Raw genomic sequence first — 25,149 nt, 5'->3', positions numbered from 1 at the left:
AGTGGTCATATTTTTTCTCCAAGTATTCCATAGGGCTTTTCATTGAATTTACCTCTCTTATGCACCCACTCCTATTCACATCCTGTAATTTTTTTTTTTTTTTTTTGGTCTTTATGTTCCTTTTTTTTTTTTAACAAAAGCATGTACTACTACTAAAGCTTTATAAACTGCCTTTCCCGCTCTCAAAACCCTATTTCTCTCACTGCCTTCTTGTAACTACTCAAAAGCAGTAAAACGTAAAACCCATCTCTTTCTTTCAGCACCATGGTTTACTTCCTGCTTATCTTCCTGTCTTGGTCCAAAAGCGTATTTTTATACAGCTGCAGCTAAAAAATTAACTTTGTATTTATTCTTAACCAAATTACTAATCTTCAGTACAACATTAGTGGAATAATGTAATCTCTAGGCTTTGGAAGGAATGATGCTAAAGCTGAAGCTGATGATAAAGCTGAAGCTCCAGTACTTTGGCCACCTCATGCGAATTGACTCATTGGAAAAGACTCTGATGCTGGGAGGGATTGGGGGCAGGGAGAGAAGGGGACGACCAAGGATGAGATGGCTGGATGGCATCACGGACTCGATGGACGTGAGTCTGAGTGAACTCTGGGAGATGGTGATGGACAGGGAGGCCTGGCGTGCTGCGATCCATGGGGTCGCAAAGAGTCGGACACGACTGAGCGACTGAACTGAACTGAACTGAGGCTAAAATGTAACAACTGTACTGTAGGCTCTGTAGGCTAAAATTGTACTATAGGCTAAAATATCACAATTTATGATTTCCTTAGTGTTGAATATTTAGGTTGTTTTCAGCTGTTCACTATTACACACGAGGCTGCCAATGCACCTTTAAGTATAGAGTCTTTCTCTTCTGATGAACTATGGAATGCCCTTTTCTTAAGTTCACAAGAGCAGAATTATTGCTGTCAAGGTATAAATACCTTTATGGCCTTTGATTTGGGGTTGGCATACTGCAAGCAAAACGTATTAGTGTGACTGGTACAGTCTTGACCCTAGAGAACGGCAAATGATGGCATGGCTGTGGCAGCGGCAGACTGCCCTCCCAGCATTTACTCTGCAGGCAGCTCAGGTCACTGTTTTGAGTATGACCTTTCATTTTCAGTCAACTTAGGTTCTTATATCTCAGTGGTGCATAACAGCAGCTTCCAATGTAGAAGGTCACATGACAAGGAATTAACCTCAAAGACTGATTAAAAGGTTACAGTAGAATATACTAGCGCCCTTTGCAGTTTATGACATTTGTGTCATTTAACCTTCTAAAGGACAAATTTATTTTAAAAAGGCATTTGCAAGCAAAATAATATTTTATTGAAAATTCAGAAGTTACAGTACTTTTGAAGACATTTTTTCATACTATAAAGAAAAATAAGTTAAAAGGAATATAATTGACTCAAGTGCACTGATATGTAGTTTTCACTCAAACAAACAACATCATTTCAAGAAACAAAACTCCACAGCTTAATTTATTCATGGTACAAGCATGTGTTTTCCTATTTGTTATCAAGAAAACTCTAAAGGAATCATTTTCAGGGTGATCTTTCAACATACATCTGTCTGGATCCAATTTCAATGGCAAATTATATTAGTATATAACACAAAGTACTGGAATGTATATATGTGGATACATCAGGACTAGGTAACCTTGATATATAATTTTAAGAATAGGAGTGATTTGTCATTTCATTTTTTCATAGGGCAATAAATAACATTTCTAAAGTATGTTTTTCTTATCTCCTAGGTCAGAACCAACAACTTTGAGAATGGTGTTAATCCTAGTGAGCACCAGTGGCATAAATAAGATTATGGTTAACCACACTGCCAATTTGTTAGTTATTACAGTCAGCCATTTAATGTTAAGAAGTATCTTGTTATACCTTTTAGATTGAAGTCTCTTAAATTGTTTTATGAAGGGGAGATAACTGAGACAAAAAGATAAAAATACTCATTTAAAAAAACTCATTTTATAGCATTGCCTTTGTTTTTACCAAGTTATTTTCTCAACAGAAAATATTCACTGAGCCACTGGTATCAGTTAAATAATTTTATTTATTACTTCTATTAGCTCTGCTATGTATCTTCTCCCCTGCAAATGAAGAAATGAGGGGAAACATATTATCAATAAACAAATGCACTTCTCAGCTGCTGTTCTGACCTCTCTGGCATGTCAGCCCCAGAGGAGATATCACAGGTAAGCTAGAGTAAAGCATGCCCACAGCTGGACATGTCACTGACGTAGAACTTCAATTAATATCCCAATTAATATCTGCATAGCACTTAACAGTTAGAGAGCTTTTCTACAACTACTACAAAAATACTGAATGAAATTAGGCCACGTTAGGACATTTACAACATGCATACTGCATAAAACACTTACAGAAATGTTAACTGCATCACACAGACACGAGGCAGAAATCATTTCAACAGAGAAGAATCCAGAGGACAGGATTAAAACAGAATATGGCATCTGCTAACATAGTATGTTTTTCATTTGGCAACACTATGCAAATTGGTCTCTAAGAAAAACTAGGTCTTATTTCTTCACTTGTGGAGAAACCATGCCATTCAAGGAAAAATAAATCCTTTGATAAAAAAGAAAGGTCTGAGAGCCAGTGTTTTGATAAGCTTTGAAACTGGAGAAACTCTTTTGGCTGGAAAGCAACAGAGGTGACTGGCTTATCTCTGAGGTTTTCAGGGGTGAATAAAGTTTTCCTTTATCTTCCCCATTCCAATAGTAAAGTTCATAAGACACCTGGTTGGCTTTCCAAAGGTGTTTTACTGTGGTGGCAGATGAAATGCTGAAGTCATTTCAGCCAGAATGCAATGGACCAAAGATACCGGATAAAAAATTTGACAGGTGCAATCACTCTCATTTTTTCAGGTCCCCAAATAAAATCAATAGCTGGTTTGATCAAAGTATCTTCTCTAATAACATTCAGAAAATGTTATGACTCATTAAAACTAATTTTCAAGGGAAAAATATTACCTGATTTTTTTTGCAAATGAAATAAACCATCAAAAATCCTTACATAGAGTACATTTATGTCTACATAGTGTTTCTTGATAGGAACTAAAACTATTCTCCCCCTCTTCCTTTCTGCATTTCAACTTGACTCTGAAAATATACTCAACATTTGTTCACAATATATAAATTAAGATTTATATGTTGCTATGATCAAACATTTGATATTTCACTAAAGTTGATAAATTTCATAAAGAAAACAAAGGCAAAACTACAAAAATAAAATTTCACACAGACTAGAAATATTATCTGATACAGCTGACAAAAACTCTAATAGTGCTTTGTATTCTATAATAGTTTTCAAGTCACTTTATACCAAGTTACATATCTTAAAAAAAATACCTAATTTACTCTTATATTCAAGATTATACAACATTCGCTTCAATGGCAATTACTCTTCCTACAATTTCTTCCACATTTTCCCAACATGACTAAAAGTTCAACATAACAGATTTGACATAAAAGTGTCATAAACAATTATTGGTGATTCTGGACGCAAATGTTTTTTTAAAAGTTTTGATGCTGATGAATTTGTACCAAAACAAAGTTTCTGATATACCTTTAGGATTATGCTCGACTCTATGATGTAAGCAAAAAATACTTGAACTGACATTTACATACAAAAATAGAGACTATATACATTGCAGTGATCTTGGTGATCTCTTTCACCAACCTGACTAAAAAATTCAATGTTTTAAATTATGATTTTAAAAAAATTAAGATTCTCAATTTTAAATTTAACCATTTTCATCTTCCATGCCCACTGAGATTCTTTGTTTTGGTTAATAACTGGGCTTGAAAAATATGGAGGAATGGAATAGAATGCATTTCTCTGGAAGAAGCCTGGAGCTCTCAGTATTTAACAGTTTATTATTGTCTCAATTTTCCCTTGGCTTGAATCTTTCTCTTATTTTGCCCATGTGGAGCAACAGAAGGCTCTGATGAGGAAGGCCATAAGGCCAGAAAGAGGGCACAGGTCCTGTATCACGCCAGGTATCTATTTTTTTTTGTCATTAGGAAAGATAGTACCTACAAACCTAGAAACGAAGAAACAAAGGACAGCTAAAGCCACACACAGGACAGCTGTGCACCGTCCACCTGCCAGAAGCCAGTGTTTCCACTGGCTCATTAAAGCGCTGCTTCTGCCCCACGGCTGCGCTGCAGGCTTTTCAGAGCTCCCTGACTGTCTGCTCAGGTCACACGCACTTGGCAAACATCATATTAAACCGACTTAACACTAAAGTTGAACTGAACATAATTTATTCTTTTTCTAGGATGTGACGGGAAAGATAAAAAATCCTGGACCAGGAATCCAAAGATCAGGTTCTCTCTCAAGCTGAGTGGTCTCAATCATGTTAACTTTAACCATCCTGGGGGTATTTATTTCCACAGGTTAAAAAAGGACAAGGGAATTTGTATTTCACAACTTTTAAAGTCTCTTTCATATCTGGTTGAAACACTAAGTCAGACTCTTGCACAGGCCCTCTTGATTTGCATTGTGAAGATCAGCTAAAAATAATTCTGTTTGGGGGATTTTCTGACACTTACATCATGGCTAATGAGGGTTTTCTAAACTTCCAAAGGGTAAACATTAAGTATCTGGCTCTCTAATAAAAACACAATTGAGATATTTCTATACTAACATGAAGTATACTTTGAAATTCATTAGGGTGGTCAGATTTTAGTTGGCAATGGCAGCCCACTCCAGTGTTCTTGCCTGGAGAATCCCAGGGGCGGGGGAGCCTGGTGGGCTGCCGTCCATGGGGTCGCACAGAGTCGGACACGACTGAAGCGACTTAGTAGCAGCAGCATATACCTTCTTCTTTAATCCTCTTAATGCTGAAACCCTGTTCTCTCCTCAACCAGGTGATAAAAGAATAGCATGGAGGTAAAAGAATCTCGGTTGAATCATTTCTGACTGAAAGACAAGTAACAGTATTTCTTTAATTATTTAACATTTTAATTTTTTTGATTTTCAAAACTAAAATTTTTGAAATTGCTTCTAATATTTAAAACCAAGAAATATGTGGTAGCTTATCAGTACTGCCAATGTGTCCTAGTGGTTCTTAAATAATTTCCAAACCGAAGACTCACATCTCTGCTTCTACTATTTCATACCCAATGTAAAACATGTCGAATTCAAATTTAAAGAGGGACCGTGCGGAGTGCTAGTGATAGCTCTGGGAGTAGGATAAATAATTTCTTCAACAGTTACATATGTCCCTAATAAGAAACCAACAACTCCAGTGAACACGATGGAAACGTTCTTCAGGACCATCCATATACTGTAGTGCTCCTTAGAGAACGTGAGAATTTCAACCAGGGGCGGCAGGATCAGGGCCAGCGTGCTGCTGCTCACAGCTCCGACGAAGGAGATCACAATGTCTAACCGAGGAATGAGGATCGCGCCGGCACCTAGAAAATCGAAAATACAAGTTTTCCTTCTGTAAATATCTAATACCTATGTAAACACTAACTACAGATACTTTCAATACATTAAAATTAACTGATGCAAGTAGGCACTATGAAACTATTGCTTGCGGAAGCATCTGTCACGTTTTGCTCTGAGCCAAAAATGAAAATAAAGAAACCAAAACACTGAGTGATGTTTCAGACTTTGACTTATCATTAGGGTTTCTTACATAAACAATCTTAATTTTTGCTATGAGGTTTTGGGTAAAGAATGCATTTTCATTATTCTGCCATTCAGCTCATTCTACAAAGCACAGAATCTGGTCTGGTATGGTATAAACAAATGGTTAAATCAAAGAGAAGAGATAACTATTTCTTACATTAGAATTCCAATTAACCAAAATAGAAGAAACCATGGAAACAGAAAATCATTATTAAGTAAACACCATCAGTAATAACTGTTGCAGGAAAAGTCAATGAAGGATCCTAAAATTAATGGGCAAAAGGCTCAGATGACAAAGAATTTGCCTGCAATGCAGGAGACCTGGGTTGGATCTCTGGGTCAGAAAATCCCCTGGAGAAGGAAATGTCAACTCACTCCAGTATTCTTGCCTGGAAAATCCAATGGATGGAGGAGCCTGGCAGGCTACAGTCCATGGGGTTGCAAAGAGTTGGACACAACTGAGTGACTAACACTTTACACTTTTCTTTTTAATAACAACAGGAAATACCCCTATTAAAAACTCATTAATTATAAAGGGAAAAAAAGAGTACCTTTACTGTGGAGACACCTGACAGACACCACTTTAATCAAGTGATCAAAGTTAACATCAGCAGTCATAAGCCATAATGTGATGTACTGAGAAGTGCAAAGCATCACCTGTGGAATTCTTGTTAAAGATGCTTAACTTCAACCTAATCATAAGAAAGCATCACACAAGTCTACACTGAAGGAAATTCTACAGAATTACTGACACTTCAAAGATGTCAAGGTAAATGAAGACAAAAAAAAGGTAACTGTCAAGACTAGGGGAGACTAGTAGGCCTGACAACTAAATTCAAGTGGGACCTTGAATTGGTTCCTGGATCAGAAAAAGGGAAAACCAGTGAAATCAAAATGAGGTCTACAGATGAGTTAGCAGTATTTTATCGATGGTAATTTCCTGGCTTTAACTGTTGTACTGTGGCATGTAAGCTGCTGACATTAGAGAAGACAGAGTAAAGGGTTTGTGGTAGTTCTACTTTCTTGTACAGCTTTTCTAAGCTATTTCAAAATGAAAAGTTAAAAAAAGTATGCACCGTTATTGTCAGCAGGATTTTATGCCAAGCTATTGACAAGTTTTCTCCAAGTTTTGATACAGCACTTTTTTGATCTTATCTTTATCTTGCCAAAAGGTATCAACAGAAGGTTTGCAAAAATCGAGACATATTCTTTCTCTGAAAGTGAAAGTGAAGTTGCTCAGTCGTGTCCAACTCTTTGCCACCCACGGACTGTAGCCCACCAAGCTCCTCTGTCCATGGGATTCTCCAGGCAAGAATACTGGAGTGGGTTGCCATTTCCTTCTCCAGGGGATTTTCTGACCCAGGGATCCAAATCTGAATTGTCCTTAAATCACTGAATGATTTGTGAAGGGCTGGAGTTGCCACCAGAAATAGTAGCTAAGTTTGCTGGCATGCAAGCTGTGACAACTCTATCACTACCGCCACCAAAGATGACTACATAACCACAGTTCCAGCTGTGAGGCCTCTAATTATGTATGTGTCAGTGTTCCTTTCCTTGTCTTCAAAAGCTATCGGTTTTCTCACTATTCTTTGTCATCCTTCTATTTCTAAGGTTACTCTCCTTTGCTTTTCTTTTCCCTGCATGTTTGTCTCTTACTGAACTTTCTGTGGTGTGTGTGTGTGTGTGTATAATTTAACTCATGCTCTTTGCAATCAAGTTTCGAGTTTCTGGTCTCCTGGTTTCTTTACTTCTTAACTGTTAGTTTATGGTTTCTCCCTTTCCTTATTCTCTTTGTGGCTCTCGATGTTTTTCCAGGAGGATGTGGGATTAATTTGGAGCCATCACATTTCTTAGAACCACACAATACTACTTACCACTTTTTATTTACATTATTATGAAAGCTAAAATCCTAAAAAAGTTATTTTGAAATCATAAATATAGCTGCACTTCTATAAGACCGAAGTACAATAAATCCTCCTAAGTAAAATAATGTGAAGTTGGAACTCTAAACTAGAAATAAAGTGAATCCTTGTTTAATGGATGTGTGTTATACCATTTTAACACTTCTCTCAAAGGAAGTATAAAGCATGACTCTCAATCACAACAGAACATTTCAAAACCCAATGGCTTTTATCCATTTTGTGAAAAAATACTTATAGTAGATGGCAGTATTTAAAAGGACAACCAGACCAACATTACTACCACCTTGTCATCTAAAGAGCCTTTCATTTTGGAGTCTATTTTTTGTTATTAATGTTTTCCAATAGGCCAAGTTGTTATGAGTAAATCAAGTGAAGTATTTTTGGAAAAGCATCTGGAGAAACACTATAGTATTTTAGAATTTATTTATTCAGACTAAAATTCCATTTACCAAATACTTTTAAATCATGAAATTTATCAATTAGATAGTCATTCTTTAAATGTTATATAACCAATATATATTTGCTAGTAAAAATGGCTTGAAATATTATTTAATAATGTTAGTAAAGAAGAAAGTGAAATATATATACTTTAGGCAAATGTGACATAGAAGAACTCAAAAATCACAAAAATAGTAAGTCCAAGGATAGCTTGGATAAGGATAGTTTATTCATTACAAATTACAAATATTCACTACAGGATTACTATAAATATGCTGCCCTTTGTCATTTACAGACAGTTATTATGAATATATCTGCTGCTGCTAAGTCGCTTCAGTCGTGTCCGACTCTGTGCAACCCCAGAGACGGCAGCCCACCAGGCTCCACTGCCCCTGGGATTCTCCAGGCAAGAACACTGGAGTGGGTTGCCATTTCCTTTTCCAATGCGTGAAAGTGAAAAGTGAAAGTGAAGTCACTCAGTCGTGTCTGACTCCCAGCGACCCCATGGACTGCATCCTACCAGGCTCCTCCATCCATGGGACCCTCCAGGCAACAGTACTGGAGTGGGGTGCCATTGCCTTCTCGGATGAATATATCTAGTAAGTACTAATTAATCTTATTCAGTATTTCCAAAAATTGTATTATAGAGGAAAAGAATGTATCCTTAAGGTATAAAGTTGTCTCTGACATGGAAAAAAAAAGCAATGGCAAAAAAGGCCCATTTTCTTGCAACTTAATGGTAAAAGCAGATATAGCAGAGAAAAAAATAAAATGCTTGATACTGTAACATCAACAACACTCTAGCTCATAAATCTTTTTTAAAACTTATTTATTTTTAGTTTCAATTGCACTGGGTCTTCATTGCTGCACGCAGGCTTTCTCTAGTTGCAGCACACAAATTTAAGTTGCACAAACAGTGAATGATCCTCCCCACATACCTACTGACTCTAAGATAGAATACCAGGGCACAGAATGGTACTTATTTTCAGCTACTGTGACAACTAAGTTAAACGGTTCTGGTATGTCTTCATAGTATTCTACAAACTATGAAAGATTTATGCTTTATGTAGTCATAGTTTACTAAAAGAAGAAAGCATACTCTCAAATCCAAGGACTTTTCAAATTAGAAACAGTAAAAGGATCAATGAATTGGACAATAACAGAAATAAGTAGTATTTAACATATTTTGTAGGTTCAGTTCAAACAGGGGATCGAAATACTGGTTTGAAATCAAAATTTAGCAGCTTTTTCTACAGGTTTGCCTTTAAAATAAAAGGCATTTATTGCAGTCCAAGGTGGCCTCTGGCCAGTTGCTAGTCACTCTTCTCTCTTACCTGTGTAATGCCTACCTAGCAGGTAAGGATCTATGGGGAACATGCAGGAAGAGCCTGACCCATCCTTTCAAGCTTTCGATTACATGAAGAAGATGCTGTGAAATGGTGATTCAATACTAAATGGAGACCTAGCCATAACATACAACCCAAGCTGATGAGCCCCATACTTTTGCAAGATCTGTCCTGCAGACGTGGACCGAGCACCTGGAAAGGACTATGGGGCCTGAAATGCGCAAACCCAACTGGGCCTCCACTTCCCCTGCTAGTGCGGTACAGCCTGCTCTACAGACAGGACAAGGTCCCGCCAGCTCTCTACACACCCGTCAGTAGAGTCGTCCCCAGGACATTTTCAAGTGCTTTGGATAACGGATACAAAACAGGTCTGTCATGAACATCAGCTGATTTTAACTTGGAAGGACCTGCCAAAGATTTAGATGAAGGTCAGAGGCCAGTGATGTGTCTCAATGAAGTAGAAGGGCATATGACATGGTCTGTGTTCTCTGTGCCCAATGCATGCTGTAAATATAGCCCTCACATATGGTTAAACAGGCTTCTCTATTTTTAACTAAAAGACAGCAGCAACAAAGAACAGGCTGCAACTCTCGGTGCTCTCTACTCAGCCCTTGAGGAAAAGCCCTGGCTGTGGAGATAAACTCCTGGAGGTAGAGGTGCAGTCTGGTCCGGACCGCAGCAGACAGGGAGCTCAGCATAACAGCAGCCAATGTGCAGAAGTGGGTGAAGTTATTAAAATTCAGTAGCTAACCTTAAAAGGAGACATGCATTCAGAATAGAACTGCCTTACATCTCCTGATAAAAGGACTTTGCCTGAAATACGTCTTTTTATTTAGTACAGCTGTCAAACTGTCAATAAAAGTAATGTGTAAAGAATATTCTAAAACATTTTAAAATAATTTTTTCCTCCTGGGTGTTTCATTAATCATTGGAGTATGGGTTTACTGACTTCATTCCTCAATGTGATTTCCCTTATTAGTTGACATATTTCATTTAATTAATTGCTTCGAAAAGTATGTCTTATCTACTTTATCTACTTTGCCCAGCTTTGCTGTTTCCTTGAACAAAATATAATACACCCAATTCTTTAAATCTAGGCATAAGCTCCACCCCAAGGTGCTCAATGAAATTTAGAGTTGCCCAGAATTTCTAGTTCCACCATTCTGTAACCTCGAATGGGCCAAGACAGTTACTCAAATCTTCTCTAGAATTTCCAAAGCTGCTTGTCCCCCAATCACCAGTCATCTCGTCCTTGGGATCATTCTAGGCAATCTCCTCAGACAGGTCGGTGTGGCAATCGTCTTTCTCTTTGCAATTATAATAAAAGTGGTGACAACAATGATAGTATTAACAGCAACTTCTAACCACTTTGTTCATATTTTTTAAATGTCTTATCTTCATTTCATAGTTGAGGAAAGAAGGGCTCAAAGACGGTTTGTAACTTAACTAAAGACCCAGCAAGGAAGTGGGAGGCCTGGGTTCTGAACCGTCGCCTCACTGTGACAGTGCCATGGCAAAATGAAGGCCCCTCTCCACGAGTCTCCATGATTAATTCTACCTTGTGGGGCATTTTATAATATGAAACTATAATAAGAGATTATACACACTCCTTCAAACAGTAAGTAAAATAAGCCACTAAAGCTGTTAAAGACCAAAACAGAACAAAACCCATTCGTATAGGTAGTCATGGAGAGCTGAACTGTTAAACATACAAAAGTTAGCAGATATAAAAAAACCTCAGGAAACTAGAAAGCCAAAGCAAAATGTTATCAACCATATAAAGAGTCACTTATGCATCTGATTTAAATATACTTATATTTCAATCATGAGCAATATTATTTTGAAAATAATAATTTGGTTACTTGTTTAACGTGTGATAGGATCTGATTTATGATTTTCTTCTCTATCAGTAGAATAACAGAATTTTAAACGAAAATATATCTAGTTAGGTGAACATAATTATTTCAAAAATATAAAAAATACACTTTAAGTAGCTTCATTACAAGAAATTCAACAATAAAAATCATTATAAGCATGCAGTGATACTTACAAGTAATAGTAACCAAGAAGGACCTTATTGCAAATTCATATATATGCTTCCATTTAGCATGAAATCTGGATGTGATCACAGGGATAATTATCTCTGCTGGAACATAGAACTGAATTGAATATGTCACAAAGATGCCGAAGGAATACAGAATTTTCACTGATTGATATAACCTGTTAAAAATTTTCAGAATTTAGTCATTCTTTTATTTCCACCTTTACCGACATCTAACTAACCAATGAAATTATAAGACATTTAAAGTCTACAACATGATGGTTTGATATACATTGTGAAAGAATTCCCACAAACAGAATTAATTAACAAACACATCCATCACCTCACATATTTGCCTATTTTTTTCTGTTTTGGTGGGAACACCAATTCTACTCTCAGAACATTTCAATCATACTATACAGTAATATCAACCACAGTCTCCACATTATACATTAGATGCTCAGACCTTTTCATCTTTTAACCAAAAGCTTGTATCGTTTTACCAAACTCCTCTTTTCCCCCATCCACCAGCCCCTGGCAAACACCAATCTATTCTCTGTTTATCTAAGTCATAATAAAAATAAAAGAAATAAAACGAAAATAACCAAAATAAAAAGAAAGTTAGATTCATATTAAGACAACGTGCATGAGCAAAAAACAAGACAACATGCATGAACCTGGCGGGCTTTATGCTAAGTGAAAAAGCCAGGTAGAAAAAGACAAATACTGCATGCTATCACTAATAGGTCAAGATTATAAACAGTTTTCCTAAACAGCTGCCAAACAAGAAGGAATTTGATTAAGTCTCCTTCTATAATGTATTCATCCTAGGAGTGAAGGAGGAAGGAAGAAAGCTGAGTAGAAACAGATGTGAAAATACTACCAACAGCAAAATTAAGGAAAGAAGGAAGGCCTTAGGGCTAGGAACAATACAAACTTACTATTAAAAAGACCTCAAGGTATATTTCTCACCTTGATGTTTTAAAGTTTAAACATAAATGGTCAAGCTGTTGAAATGTACAAAATAACCAAAAGACTCCTACTTCATATACTTTGATACATAATTTTGGAGAATTGAATATTCTTATCAGTTTATTATTACAGTCCTTTTTTCTAATTATCTTTTAACTTACATGTTTTAAAAATATGATTAACAATATATCTAAAAATATATCATTACATATATAGGTAAAATAACTTTTCTATTGGTATAAAACAAATTATATAGGTTAAGAATCTGGTTATTATTAACACCACTCAGGAATATTAACTACATGTAATTACTATCATTTGCTGTTACCCAGAGTAAAAATGGGAAATAAAATGGTCAGTATCTTTTTAGAAGCTGGTATATTTGTTAAGGATCCATCAGAGAGTAATACAGAAATCAGTGTTAAGGAGAAGCATTACAGGATTTTAAAGTCAACTATTCCATTTTTATTTTTGTTTCAAGAACCCTCTAATTTCCATGTTTCATATCTATAATTTAGAGCACTCTATTTTTCTATACTCAGCTTTCCTACATGTTTATCAACCTTTGTTCTCATTTTGGTTTTAAGCATGTATCTGTGGTAATTGTCCATATGTACTAATGTTGGCCATATATGCTAATCGTTTCAGAAATTTAATAATATTTACTGTGATGAAAAAAGAAGACAGGCAGAGGAAAGGAAAGGCAGAGGTCATTTCAGCCAGGATTCCTAGATATAGGCAACTTTAATATTGGAAGAATATCATTAAGAATTTCTGAGGGCGAGAATGGAAGAAATAGTTCAGAATATGCAAATCTTCTTTATCCTGTTCCCTTATATTTCTCTGCATCTTTATTTACTGTGCCTCTTGGTGATTCCATTCTTGCCTAAACATTTTCATCTTAGGTAACAAATTCCTCAGAGGTCAACTCCCAGATTTCCTGGTAGGATCAATTAAGACAGCTTGATTATCTGCCACTATTTGTCATCTATATTTCCCAGAATATTTAACCTCCTAGTTCCTGTATGCTACAAACAGGAACTCAGACTTAAGATTTTTTTTCTGTTTTGTGGGGAATGTGAAGTCCCAGTTCACTTATCTAAATAAATTAAAATATCTACCCCACGTCTTCCCTGTTCTTACATGCTTCTCTCCGGTTTGAATTTTCCTATCCAATGTGTGCTTCAAAAGGATTCCATGCGTGAGATGGAAGAAGTCACTTTACCACTTCTCAGTGTCTGTTTATCTGAAAACTGAATATACCCTTGATGTCTCTTAGGAGAAGAATGTCTGCTGTTTGGATTACTCTAGTGGAAATCCTGGAAAAACAATGCCAAAACATCATTCAACTAAGACTAGCAGTTGCAAGGGAAATGCTTTCATACCCAGAATACTATTTAATGAACATTTACTAAGTGCTGAGCAACGTGCTATATTATGGAGAGGTATCACAAGCCCAGAGGTGGAGGGTTTCTGCCTCAAGGTGCTCCTGTTCTAGCTCAGAACTGTGAATTTACTTGATTGCTTAGTCGCTCAGTCGTGTCCGACTCTGTGAGGCTCCATGGACTGCAGCCTGCCAGGCTCCAAGAACACTGGAGCCGGTTGCTCTTTCCTCCTCCAAGGGATCTTCCCGACCCAAGGATCGAACCCGTGTCTCCTGTGTCTTCTGCATTGCAGGAGGTCCTTTAACCCCTGAGCCCTCGGGGAGGCCCAATTTACTTTATTATAATCTTTAAAATATACCCTTTACTTCAAAAGCTAAATGCACTACATTGAACAATATCACTCATAACTAGCTTCAAAAGATGATGCCTCATAAGATTGAAGGTGATAAGTGATTAATAACATAGAGTCTCTCTAATCCATACTTGCTTTATTCTGGGGCTGCTCTCTAACTCAACCTTTTATTGTAGGAATACCCCACATGGACTCTGAGACTTTTAAGTCAACGTGGCATCAAAAGCCTTTCACAGCTTCTCATGGCTGGTAGCTGGGCTCCCTAGGCCCCTGTGACAGTTTCAGTCACTGGCTTTCACATCTAAGGCAGGGATTAGGTGGGCTCCTGCTTACATTTCTTGGGACCAAAAAAAAAAAATGGGCTTCAGGCTGGACACTCCACAGCTAGCCTCCTGTTTGCATTTCCTGAGACAGGAGATAGGGGGGCTCCAGATTATGTATTTACAACCAGCCTCCTCTTTGCACTTTGAAATAGAAATAACAACAGAAACAGGGAAAATAGCCAGGCTATATCTTCTGTGCACACCTTAAGGTAACAGTCACAGCAGAAACAGAGAGGGGCTAAACCCTGTTTGAGTAAAGGATCAAGAGGTCATGTATTTCCCATCCTTGGGGCAAGGGAGACACTGAACATGTGCACAAAAGCTCCTTGGGGTCAAAGGAGGGGGCACGCCCCCATAGTATGTGATGCCAAGGCTGCCTGGCATCCACTGGAAAATGGATTCCAGCCCAGGATTGGCGGGCTACAGTCCATGGTGTTGCACATGCCCATGGGGGAGGGTCCTAGGGTAAGTCAGGTGTGGAAAAAGAAACCCGATAATTGGCCCAAAGTAAACAAAGGCCCAGAAGAGCTGCCCTATGTGAGTGCCTTAACTGCCTCTTTGCAGTGCTCTTCGTCGCTAAGGGGGACACCCCAGCCCTGCCCTCCGGGTGTGCATCTCCCCCTTACGTCTTTCTCAGCTACACAGACTTTCTCCATTGGGCCCTCGCACTCGTGATTGCGTGTGTCTAATAACAAACTTTGTATCTCTTTTCACAGTTTTTGCCTCCTTGAGAAATGCACTTCAATGGGGGCAAGAGCTTCTAAGCCTCTAAGCCTTGCTGATCTAGTGGCTAGTTTCATCCAGGCTACCCAGGTTCAATTTCTGGGCAGGAAACTAAGATCTCGCTTCACATCACCTCTCACTGCTGCCTCTCCAAGATCAATACCCAGCCAATAAAGAGTACATTACACATTGCCTAAACTGCTCAGCCTATTGCCTGAAGCATAGGAAGGGGAGGGAAGAAGGGACTCATACACAGCAATTCAAGATAGGAATCTCTGCGATAACCCCATGATTATCCTAGTCCAAACTTCTCATTTTGGAAGATTATCATTATGAAAGACAACCGCCTTCTCTCCAGTATCCCTCCCCCATGGCTAGTATTTTAACTGTCCTAGTCGCAAAGAACTCACTTCCCAATGCAGGAGATGTGAGAGACGGGGGGTGGGGGAGGGGGTTGATCACGAGGTTGGGAAGATCCCCTGGACAAGGGTATGACAACACACTCCACTATTCTTCCCATGGACAGAGAAGCCTGCTGGGCTACAGCCCATAGGGTCGCTAAGAGTCAGACATGACTGAAGCAACTGAGCACGCACGCACAGTTGCAACCATAAAGAAATAGACTGTAGGCCAGAAGAGGCATGTCTCCACAAGAAGGTGTTACTCAACAGCAGTTCTCTCAAGGGGAGTATCTTGACTTGCTTTCCTGTTTTGTACAGATTTTTGTTTCTAAGGATACAAGGCTCCCCTCTCCTAAATAAAAAGCAGGTGTCTAACCAGGCTTTCCTGAATAGAAACTATGATCTGGTCAACTAAAAAAAATAGTCACAACCTGAAAGTGGAGAGTTGTTTTATTTGATAGTCTGGTTTTAATTAAGGCTTATAATGAGTTCCTTTCTAACTGGGGAGCCATGGCAATTAGGGAACAAGGCAAAGGTGGGGAGTGGATGCAGAAAAAGGGAAGGATTCATTAGAGCTTCTGCAGGGACAGCACCACCCCCTTGAGGTTTAGCTGTGAAAACCAAAAGCACGCCCTCCACCTCCGTGCCCACTGCTACTTCGCCAGGTTCCTAGCTCCCTGGGGAGAGGAGCATCTCAACCTGACACGCAGGCACTCCCACCTTGGTATCTTCCCCCTTAAGACTTTCTTCAGATACGTTCATGAATAAGGGTAGGGGAGAATTCTGAGATCGTTTCCCCACCTACATCTTATAGTACTTGTCAAATTTACTTATGAATTTGCTTTTAGGATTTAGTCTAAACTTTACTTCAAGTGGAGAAATGTATCATTTTGTTTTCTAGACGCTGTACTATCTTTGAAGAGAAACTAAACTACCATAATTCTTAGCCTTGATCCTCTTATATTAAGCTGTTTGTCGATATTCCATACTAAACTATTACAAAAAAGAAAAAAAGGAGCACTTTTGAAGGAAACAAAATTATATTATCAACTATAAAATAGGTTAATGAAATAAATGCCAAACAACCACATGTCTTGTTTGTAGTCATGTCTCCAGCTTGAAACAAATGTATAGCACTGAAACGGTTCCATCCTGGAATGCCTTCCTAAATATATCATAGCTAAAGTAAAACTGTAATTTAAAAAAAAAGATAAACACACTGCATATGTGAGACTTGTGCAACCTGGAAACTACTCTAGGTACTTTCTCCCTATCATAATGGTTCCCTACACACACTTGTTCTAACAACGTTTTGGACTTTAATGAGGACCCAGGATTCAAATGTCTACTGAATAGCAACCAAACTCTCATCAGGAAGCCAGTCAAAATATTTAAATTTAAGGTTTCACAGACTTCCATCCAAACAGCTAAAGGAGCAGCACGATATTAGGTCGGCATTTATTCTTTGCATTTATCAAAACTAAGGAGTTACTTTCCATTTCATAAATAAGGGAGTAAGTCTACATCATAATCACTGCCAATATCTTTATTAAATCTCCAAAGATCAATTTCTGGAAGAAGATAAAGACTCTATATATTGCTTCATTTAGCGGAATATGATTCTAATATTAAAGAGAATATTAAGATGCACTGCACTATTTACAGCTGACCCTGGATCAATGCAGGGGTTGGGGTCTGACCCTGCATATAACTTCTGATTCCCCCCAAACTTAGCTACTAATAGCCTACCACGACTAGAAGCCTTACTGACAGTCAATTAACTCATATCTTGTATGTTACAGGTACAGCTACATATATTTTATAGATTCATGACATATCTTTTTTATATTTCTAGGCTATGTAGTTTGTGAGTTTTTTCAAATTGTCATGAATCTCAAAAATTTTTCTAACATGTTAATTGAAAAAAAATCCATATAAGTGGACCCATGCAGTTCAACCCCTGTTGTTCAAGGGTCAACTGTATAATGTGTCCTGTGTCCAGAAAGGACTGAGGCACATACAGTGTTAAAGCTGACCACTGAAACCTTGAGGGCCGTAAGTGATGGGTTACATGATTTTATCAGAAACCCAAAATGTTAGATTTTTGGCAGCAAGAATAAGTATTAAATTTTTTATTAAAGTGAGTCCATATTAAAAGAGTTCACGTTTCACCTGTTATCCAAATTTGGAACAACCTGTAATTTTAATCTTTTAAAAATATGCCACAAAAATCTGTAAAATCAGATGATCTCCTCTGATGATTATGAAAAAATTTAGATTACACAAATAAAGAAACCACAGTAAAGATTTTAAATGTTTAAATCATAAAACTAAAAATACACCTTTATCATAAAACACTAGTAAATTATAAAATATACAAATTAAGTTAACAAACTCTTGTCTACCTACCACACGTCTTGGGGAAGATTTAAAGTTATGCTGCCTTTGATATCATCGTGGAAACACATATATCCTAAAGTAGCTAATGATACATACAGTGCTGTGACAATCCCCATGCCAATATTCAATGCCTGGGGGAAGCGTTTTGATTCTTTCATTTGATTTTCCAGTGGAAGGACCTAAGAAGAGAATGCAAGTAAATGAAAACAATATAGCATCCTCCTGATACGTGCCCAAATTAATCTTTCTATAATATATGCAATGCATAATGGCTTATGTATTTTTCTAAATATTACATATTTTTTCAGACTACAGATTTTTTTAAATTCCTAAAATAAAAAGATTTTAAATCAGCTCTTAATACACAAAACTGTCAGGTTTTTTAAAAAATAAACTTTCTACTTCGGAATAATTTTCGATTCACAGAAAAAATGCAGAGATCAACAGAAGACTCCCATACACTCCTGACCAATTTCTCCTTTGATTAACATTTTCCACAACCAAAGAACATGTGTTACAACTAAGAACCAGTATTGGGACATTACAATTAAACTCCACAATGTATTTGGATTTCACCAGTTTTCCCACAGACGTCCTTCTTCTGCTCCAGGGTCCTGCAGGACAGCACCTGCATTTGGCCATCATGTGCCCTTAGTTCCCTCTGGTCTGGGGCCGTTTGTCGACCCTCCTTATTGTTGATTACCTTGACAGTTTGGAGGAGCACGGTTATGTAGCTGGCACACTGCCCCTCTATTAACCGTCTGATGTCCTCCTCATGGCTAGACTGGGATTATAGCTTTCAGGAAAGTACACCATGGAGGTGCGATGCCCTTCCTATCATACATGCTGTCAACACGATTTATCGCTGCTGAAGTTCATTTTGATTCCCTGGTTAAGGCAGTGTTTGCCAGTAAAGTTCTGCTTATAAAGTTCTTTCCTTCCTCCTCCTCATACTCTATTCATTGGAAGTAAAACACTACAGGCAGCCCACACTCCGGGGACTGGGGGGATTAAGTTACAACTCCTTGAGGACAGTATCTACATAAGCTATTTGGATATCTGCCCTATGTGCCTACTTATTCAATCACGTATTTGCATTCACAGGGATTCATATGTGTTTGTTTTACAGTTTACTACTGCTCATTTCGTTCTACTCTCATTCCGGCTTCGGTCATCATGAACTCTATCAGGTGAGGTCCTTTGTCCTTTTGATGTGCATCTGTTCTTCTGGTTTTGAGCACTTCCGTACTTTTTGGCAGGGCTTCCCAGCTGGCACTAGTGGATAAAGAATCTGCCTGCCAATGCAGGGCATGTAAGAGATGAGGGTTCAATCCCCGGCTCAGAAAGGTCCCCTGGAGAAGGAAATGGCAACCTACTTCAATATTCTTGCCTGGAAAACTCCATGGACAGGAACCTGGCAGGCTAAAGTCCATGGGGTTTCAGAGTCAGACACAACTGGGCAACTAACACACACACACACATTCTCTCTGGCACTACAATATGCTCCAGATATACCTTGAATTTCCTTGCTTCCGTCCTGTAATCAGCCATTTCTCTGAAGAACTTTTTTTCCTTTGCTGGAGAATCACAATCTGGGCACTAAGCGGGCTCAGTGCTCCTGGGTGCCACTGCTTTCCGCTCTCTCAGCAGACAGAGTTAGTAGGTACATGCACGCATACTGACCCAAGTACACACGTCTACAACTGTTTCTCTATCTATCCATCTGTATCTGTTGTCTGTCAATGAGATGAATGTGTGAAGTGTGAAAGTCGCTCAGTGGTGCCTGATTCTTTGCGACCCTGTGGACTCCTCTGTCCATTGAATACTTCAGGCCAGAATACTGGAGTGGACAGCCTTTCCCTTCTCCAGGGGATCTTCCCAACCCAGGAATCAAACCCAGATCTCCCACATTGCAGGTGGATTCCTTACCATCTGAGCCACCAGGGAAGCCCCAGTGAGATGAATAAGTATTTACACTATCGGGGGTGGGGGTGGGGGGGGGGGAAGGGCTAATTTAAAAGTTTAATTTGTAGGCAAATTTTTGGAGGTTTTGGGCATACAAATTTACACTAATAATGAGTATTTACTAAGTGCTTACAGTGTGCCAGGTATTTTTCTAAAAGCTTTGCATGTAGGATCTCACAATAACCTCATGACATAATAACTAATGTTATTTCCGCTCTTCGGGTGAGTTAGATCAGTCCATATGAAAACTGTGAGTGATTAACAGAAAACAGAAGAGTGCGCCAGTCGTATGCTCAGAGAAAACCCAGACTGAAAGAGGAAGCTCAAGTCAGGGGTGGCGCCAGTTCAGGAAGGAAACGGGCACTACAGAGGCTCCATCCGCGTGAAGCAGCGCCGCCTGTTCCACACATAACCTCACTTACAGAGCTGATTTGGGGAAAGACAAAAAGAAGACTCAACACATCTTAATTGCTGACTGGAATGGGGAAACCAGGGACACAGTGAAAAGAAATACTCCAGTGTTTCAAGTCTGAGCAACCAAAAGTAAAACTAAAAGAAATACAGAAATGAAGAAGTGAAACCGATTTTATATAAAAAAGCAAAAGTATGTGTCAGACTTCAGAGTTGTTGAATCTGAGATGTCAGAGGAACAACAGTTAACTGGAATAGCTTAACTATGGCTTACTAGTTAAAGCAGAAATGAAAATCTACAATTATGTCTCTAACAGGGATAAATGGAGCTTCCAAGAATTAGTAAGAATTCTGTAAAGGAGAATTCAGAGAGAGCAGAAACCCAGCTAAAATCGCGTAAAACTGTCCCAGTTCTATTTTGTCTGTGGTTCATGCAAACAGATGTTTATCAGCGGTTCTGCTCCCACACCAAACATCAGTCTATGAAACACAAGCTATGGCCTTTCACTGTTCAGTCGCTAAGTCGTGTCTGACTCTTTGCAACCCCATGGACTGTAGCATGCCAGGCTTCTCCATCCTTCACTATCTCCCTGAGTTTGCTCAAACTCACATCCATTGAGTCAGTGATGCCATCCAACCATCTCGTCCTCTGTTGCTCCCTTCTGCCCTCAACCTTTCCCAGCATCAGGGTCTGGGTCACTGGAGAAGGACCCAGTGGTCCAGGGAGAAGTGAAGTGAAGTCTCTTAGTCGTGTCCGACTCTTTGTGACCCCGTGGACTGTAACTTACCAGGCTACTCTAACCATGGGATTTTCCAGGCAAGAATGCTGGAGTGGGTTGCCTTTTCCTTCTCCAGGGGATCTTCCTGACCCAGGGATCGAACCCAGGTCTCCTGCATTGCAGGCAGATGCTTTACCATCTGAGCCACCAGGCGGTCCAGGGAGAAGGGGATGGCAAACCACTTCAGTGTTCTTGCCCTGAGAACCCCATGAACAGTATGAAAAGACAAAAAGACATGATCTTTTGACCAAGATCAAATGTAGTATGGGGGCTTCCCAGGTGGAGTAGCATCAAAGAATCCATCTGCCAACACAGCAAACACAAGAGATGCAGGTTTGATCTCTGGGTTGAGAAGGTCGCCTTAAGTAGGAAATGGCAACCCAGTCCAGTATTCTTGCCCGAAAACTTCCATGGACAGAGGAGCGCAGCAGCTTACAGTCCATGGGGTCACAAAGAGCTGGACATGATAGACTGAGTAAGCACACAAACAGCAATATCCTCTTTTGCCCAAATCCATACATTCTAGGCTTTCAGTGAGAGGGAAGCACCTTTCTCAGTTTCTGGCCACACCGCATGCCTTTGGCATCTTATCTCCCCAACCAGGGCCGAATCTGCGCCCCCTGAACTGGAAGTTCGGCGTCTTAACCACTAGGCCACAAGGATGTCCCCAAACTGGAAACATCTTGAATGGAAATATGCAGGATCTCAGAGTCCCCATGATGTTTGTATCTCTTGGTATTAGCTTCATGATAACATCATTTCACAAAACAAATATGCTCAAATCTAAAAAGAACTTATGTTTGACTCTTCTTATGTAATAGTAAACTTTATAACAATTTCAATTCATTTCTAATAATCTAGTCTATAAGATATAATGTTTGGGATCTGTCTAAATATAACCCAGACTTAACAGAGTAGAGTGAATATAGATCAGACAAAATTAACCATGAGTTAATGGGTTTTGAAGCTTGGTGATGCTTACAGAGGAGTTCATCACACTATATAGGTTTGAAAATTTTCACAACAAAATATTAAAAATAATCTATTCTAATGCTCTCATTTTACTTATTAAGAAAATTATCCAAGATAAAACATGATGAAATCCTGATTAGTAGAGGAGCTAAACTGTAATTCAAGATTATCATATCAAAATGCAAATCATTTTCTAGGAATAAAAAAATAGAAATAACAACAACAAAAAAAAAACCAGAAACAGGAAAGAAAACCATGTATTTTTAAATGTAAGTAGGTCTCTGTGTTGACTTAAGATTTTAAAAAATAATAATAAAGACTAAATCCTTACCACTCCTATGCCTTCAAAAGCAAATACAGCAGTACCAAAAAAGAGGGGGTATTTTTTCCAACCAGCCACTATTGGAAGGTTGTGGAGATCTGGCATATTCTGGAGAAAGAAAGAAAAAATAAGTTACTTACTTGTTTGAAACAATTTAAAGCAGAAGAGTGAAATCATATACTTATGAGCTTCACACTAGCAAATGTACATTGTAAATGTGAATAATTCTTTCAATAAAAAGTTTAAGCATCCTATGTTAAAGGTAGCCAAGCTGTTAGGATTTTACTGCCAGAAGCAACTGTCTGCCTCGAGCCCACACGTTCCAGCTGAGCTGAACGCTCCTGATTACCTGCTTCCACCTGTAAGGCCCAGGCTGTTCTCACTGGGCATGGCTCCTGCCACCGCTGGAAACGTGCAAGCATCTTCATCATCTCAGCTGAGAACTGTACAACCAGCTGCCAACCACTGCTGACAGTATCCAGTGGAACTCGTCCCCTCTTTCCTTTCATTGCTCTTTTGGTTTCCGAGACTGCTCAACTCTGGCTCTCTGCCTTATCACCCTGCGTGGCTCCCTAGCTCCAGGCTTCAGTGTTTCACTCTTCGGCCTGACGATTGCCATCACCCTTATTATTTGTGCAGAAGCCTTGCCTCTGGCTTCGATGACTTGGTGCTGACTCATACAGCCTTGTTCCAACCCTCACTATCTGGAAACTTACAATCTGCACATCTTGTTCAAGATGTCTAGGTCCAAAGTGGCTACTTCCTCCAGCTACCCCAAGTCTCCTCACCACCCTGTGTTCTCTGCCTCACCAGACTGGAAGTGGAATTCGAGGCCGATGGAAAGCATGAGCAAAGACACTGAAGTGTGAGAGCACAGGGATAACTGGGGAAATAAGAGAGGTCTAGAAAGACTTTATTTTCTTGGGCTCCAAAATCACTGCAGATGGTGACTGCAGCCATGAAATTAAAAGACGCTTGCTCCTTGAAAGGAAACTTATGACCAACCTAAACAGAACATTACAAATCAGAAATGTTACTTTGCTGACAAAGGTCCACCACCTAGTCAAAGCTACGGTTTTTCTGGTAGTCATGTGCAGATATGAGAGTTGGACCATAAAGAAATCTGAGCGCCAAAGAACTGATGCTTTTCCAACACTGTGGTGTTGGAGAAGACTCTTGAGAGTCCCTTGGACTGCAAGGAGATCCAACCAGTCAATCCTAAAGGAAATCAGTCCTGAATATTCATTGGAAGGATTGATGTTGAGGCTGAAACTCCAATACTTTGGCTACCTCATGCGAAGAACTGACTCATTGGAAAAGACCCTGAAGCAGGGAAAGATTGAGGGCAGGAGGAGAAGGGGATGACAGAGGATGAGATGGTTGGATGGCATCACCAACTAGATGGACATGAGTTTGAGCAAGCTCCGGGAAGTGGTGATGGACAGGGAAGCCTGGCATGCTGCGGTCCATGGGGTCACAGAGTCGGACACGACTGAGCGACTGAACTGAGAAAACGTGAAGCACAAGTAGAACTGTGTGACATGATGGTGCTACATGACTAAAACCATGTTAGGATCAAAATGGAAAATTAAAACGTTTGGATTGCTGGATAATACTAAACTGTCCTTCAAGGCTCACAAATTTCCCTCTACCTAAGGAACATACATTTCTGCTCCACTAACTCCTAGATGTCCAACTAAGGGGTCAGGAATTCTAGAAAATCTTATGAGGTCTTCCTGCTTCTCCTCTTCCACTCACATGTACTAAAACAACGAGTCCACAGGCTTTGGAATTCAGACAGGGCAAAAAAGAGACAGAGACTCATCATAAGAGAATTCATCATGGACTGCTAATGGAGATTTTAGGACAACTACTTTGGCAGCAATGTCTAAAAAGTCTAATTGCATCAGAAAAGAATAAAATAAGGATTCTTTACCTTTTTTGAGTCATTGGCCCCAGTGAGAGATGAAAGCTATACAGCTGCCCAGTGGAAAAAGCACATATACATACAGAAACACGGCTGCTGCTGCTGCTGCCAAGTCGCTTCAGTCGTGTCTGACTCTGTGCAACCCCAGAGACGGCAGCCCACCAGGCTCCCCTGTCCCTGGGATTCTCCAGGCAAGAACACTGGAGTGGGTTGCCATTTCCTTCCCCAATGCATGAAAGTAAAAAGCGAAAGTGAAGTCGCTCAGTTGTGTCCGACTCCTTGCGACCCCATGGACTGCAGCCCACCAGGCTCCTCCCTCCAGGGGATTTTCCAGGCAAGAAACACTAAATCTTATAAATCATTTTAAGGGATTTGCAGATCCCCTGGATCCCCTCAACTGATTATTTTAAGGAAACTGAGTTAAGTATCTCCAGACTACTGATGATGAACTCCGTTGTGGTTACTGCAGAAAGAGATTGCAGCCCAGGGCAGTGTCAGTGAGCTGAAGCAGTGGTGGCAAATAAAGCTTCAGGCGTGAAAGAAAATCATTACATCACAGCTAGACTCCCATCTCCTATGATTGGTCCAAGTCTTAAAGGAATAAGCAAAACACTGATGAGTTCTTTATTCCGTGTTAGGCAGTGTGCTAAGGCAGGGTCCTGCACCTCACAACTCCAGTAGGGCAGGCGTTGCTGCCTTCTGAGGCCATGCCATACAGCTCAGAAGCTTACCGACCAAGATTCAAAACCAGATCTGACTACAAGGCCTACGCTTTCATCCTCTGTGCCATACACTTCT

The 25,149-nt window shown here is 39.3% G+C and overlaps 1 protein-coding gene across 1 annotated transcript in view; it reads right to left on the bottom strand.

Moving 5' to 3' along the window:
• Positions 1,304 to 25,149, bottom strand: part of SLC36A4 (solute carrier family 36 member 4) — a 41,159-nt gene continuing 17,313 nt past the window's right edge. Inside the window, exons 8-11 of the mRNA XM_018043423.1 lie at positions 22,434 to 22,532; positions 17,985 to 18,154; positions 11,429 to 11,598; positions 1,304 to 5,452 (exon numbers count right to left, since the gene is read on the bottom strand). Coding sequence (XP_017898912.1) covers positions 5,145 to 5,452; positions 11,429 to 11,598; positions 17,985 to 18,154; positions 22,434 to 22,532 — 747 coding nt within the window. The 3' untranslated portion in view covers positions 1,304 to 5,144. The remainder of the gene's footprint in view (positions 5,453 to 11,428; positions 11,599 to 17,984; positions 18,155 to 22,433; positions 22,533 to 25,149) is intronic.

Source organism: Capra hircus, chromosome 29, assembly GCF_001704415.2.
Source record: "Capra hircus breed San Clemente chromosome 29, ASM170441v1, whole genome shotgun sequence".
NCBI lineage: Eukaryota > Metazoa > Chordata > Mammalia > Artiodactyla > Bovidae > Capra > Capra hircus.
This window is presented reverse-complemented; position numbering and strand designations above follow the sequence as displayed.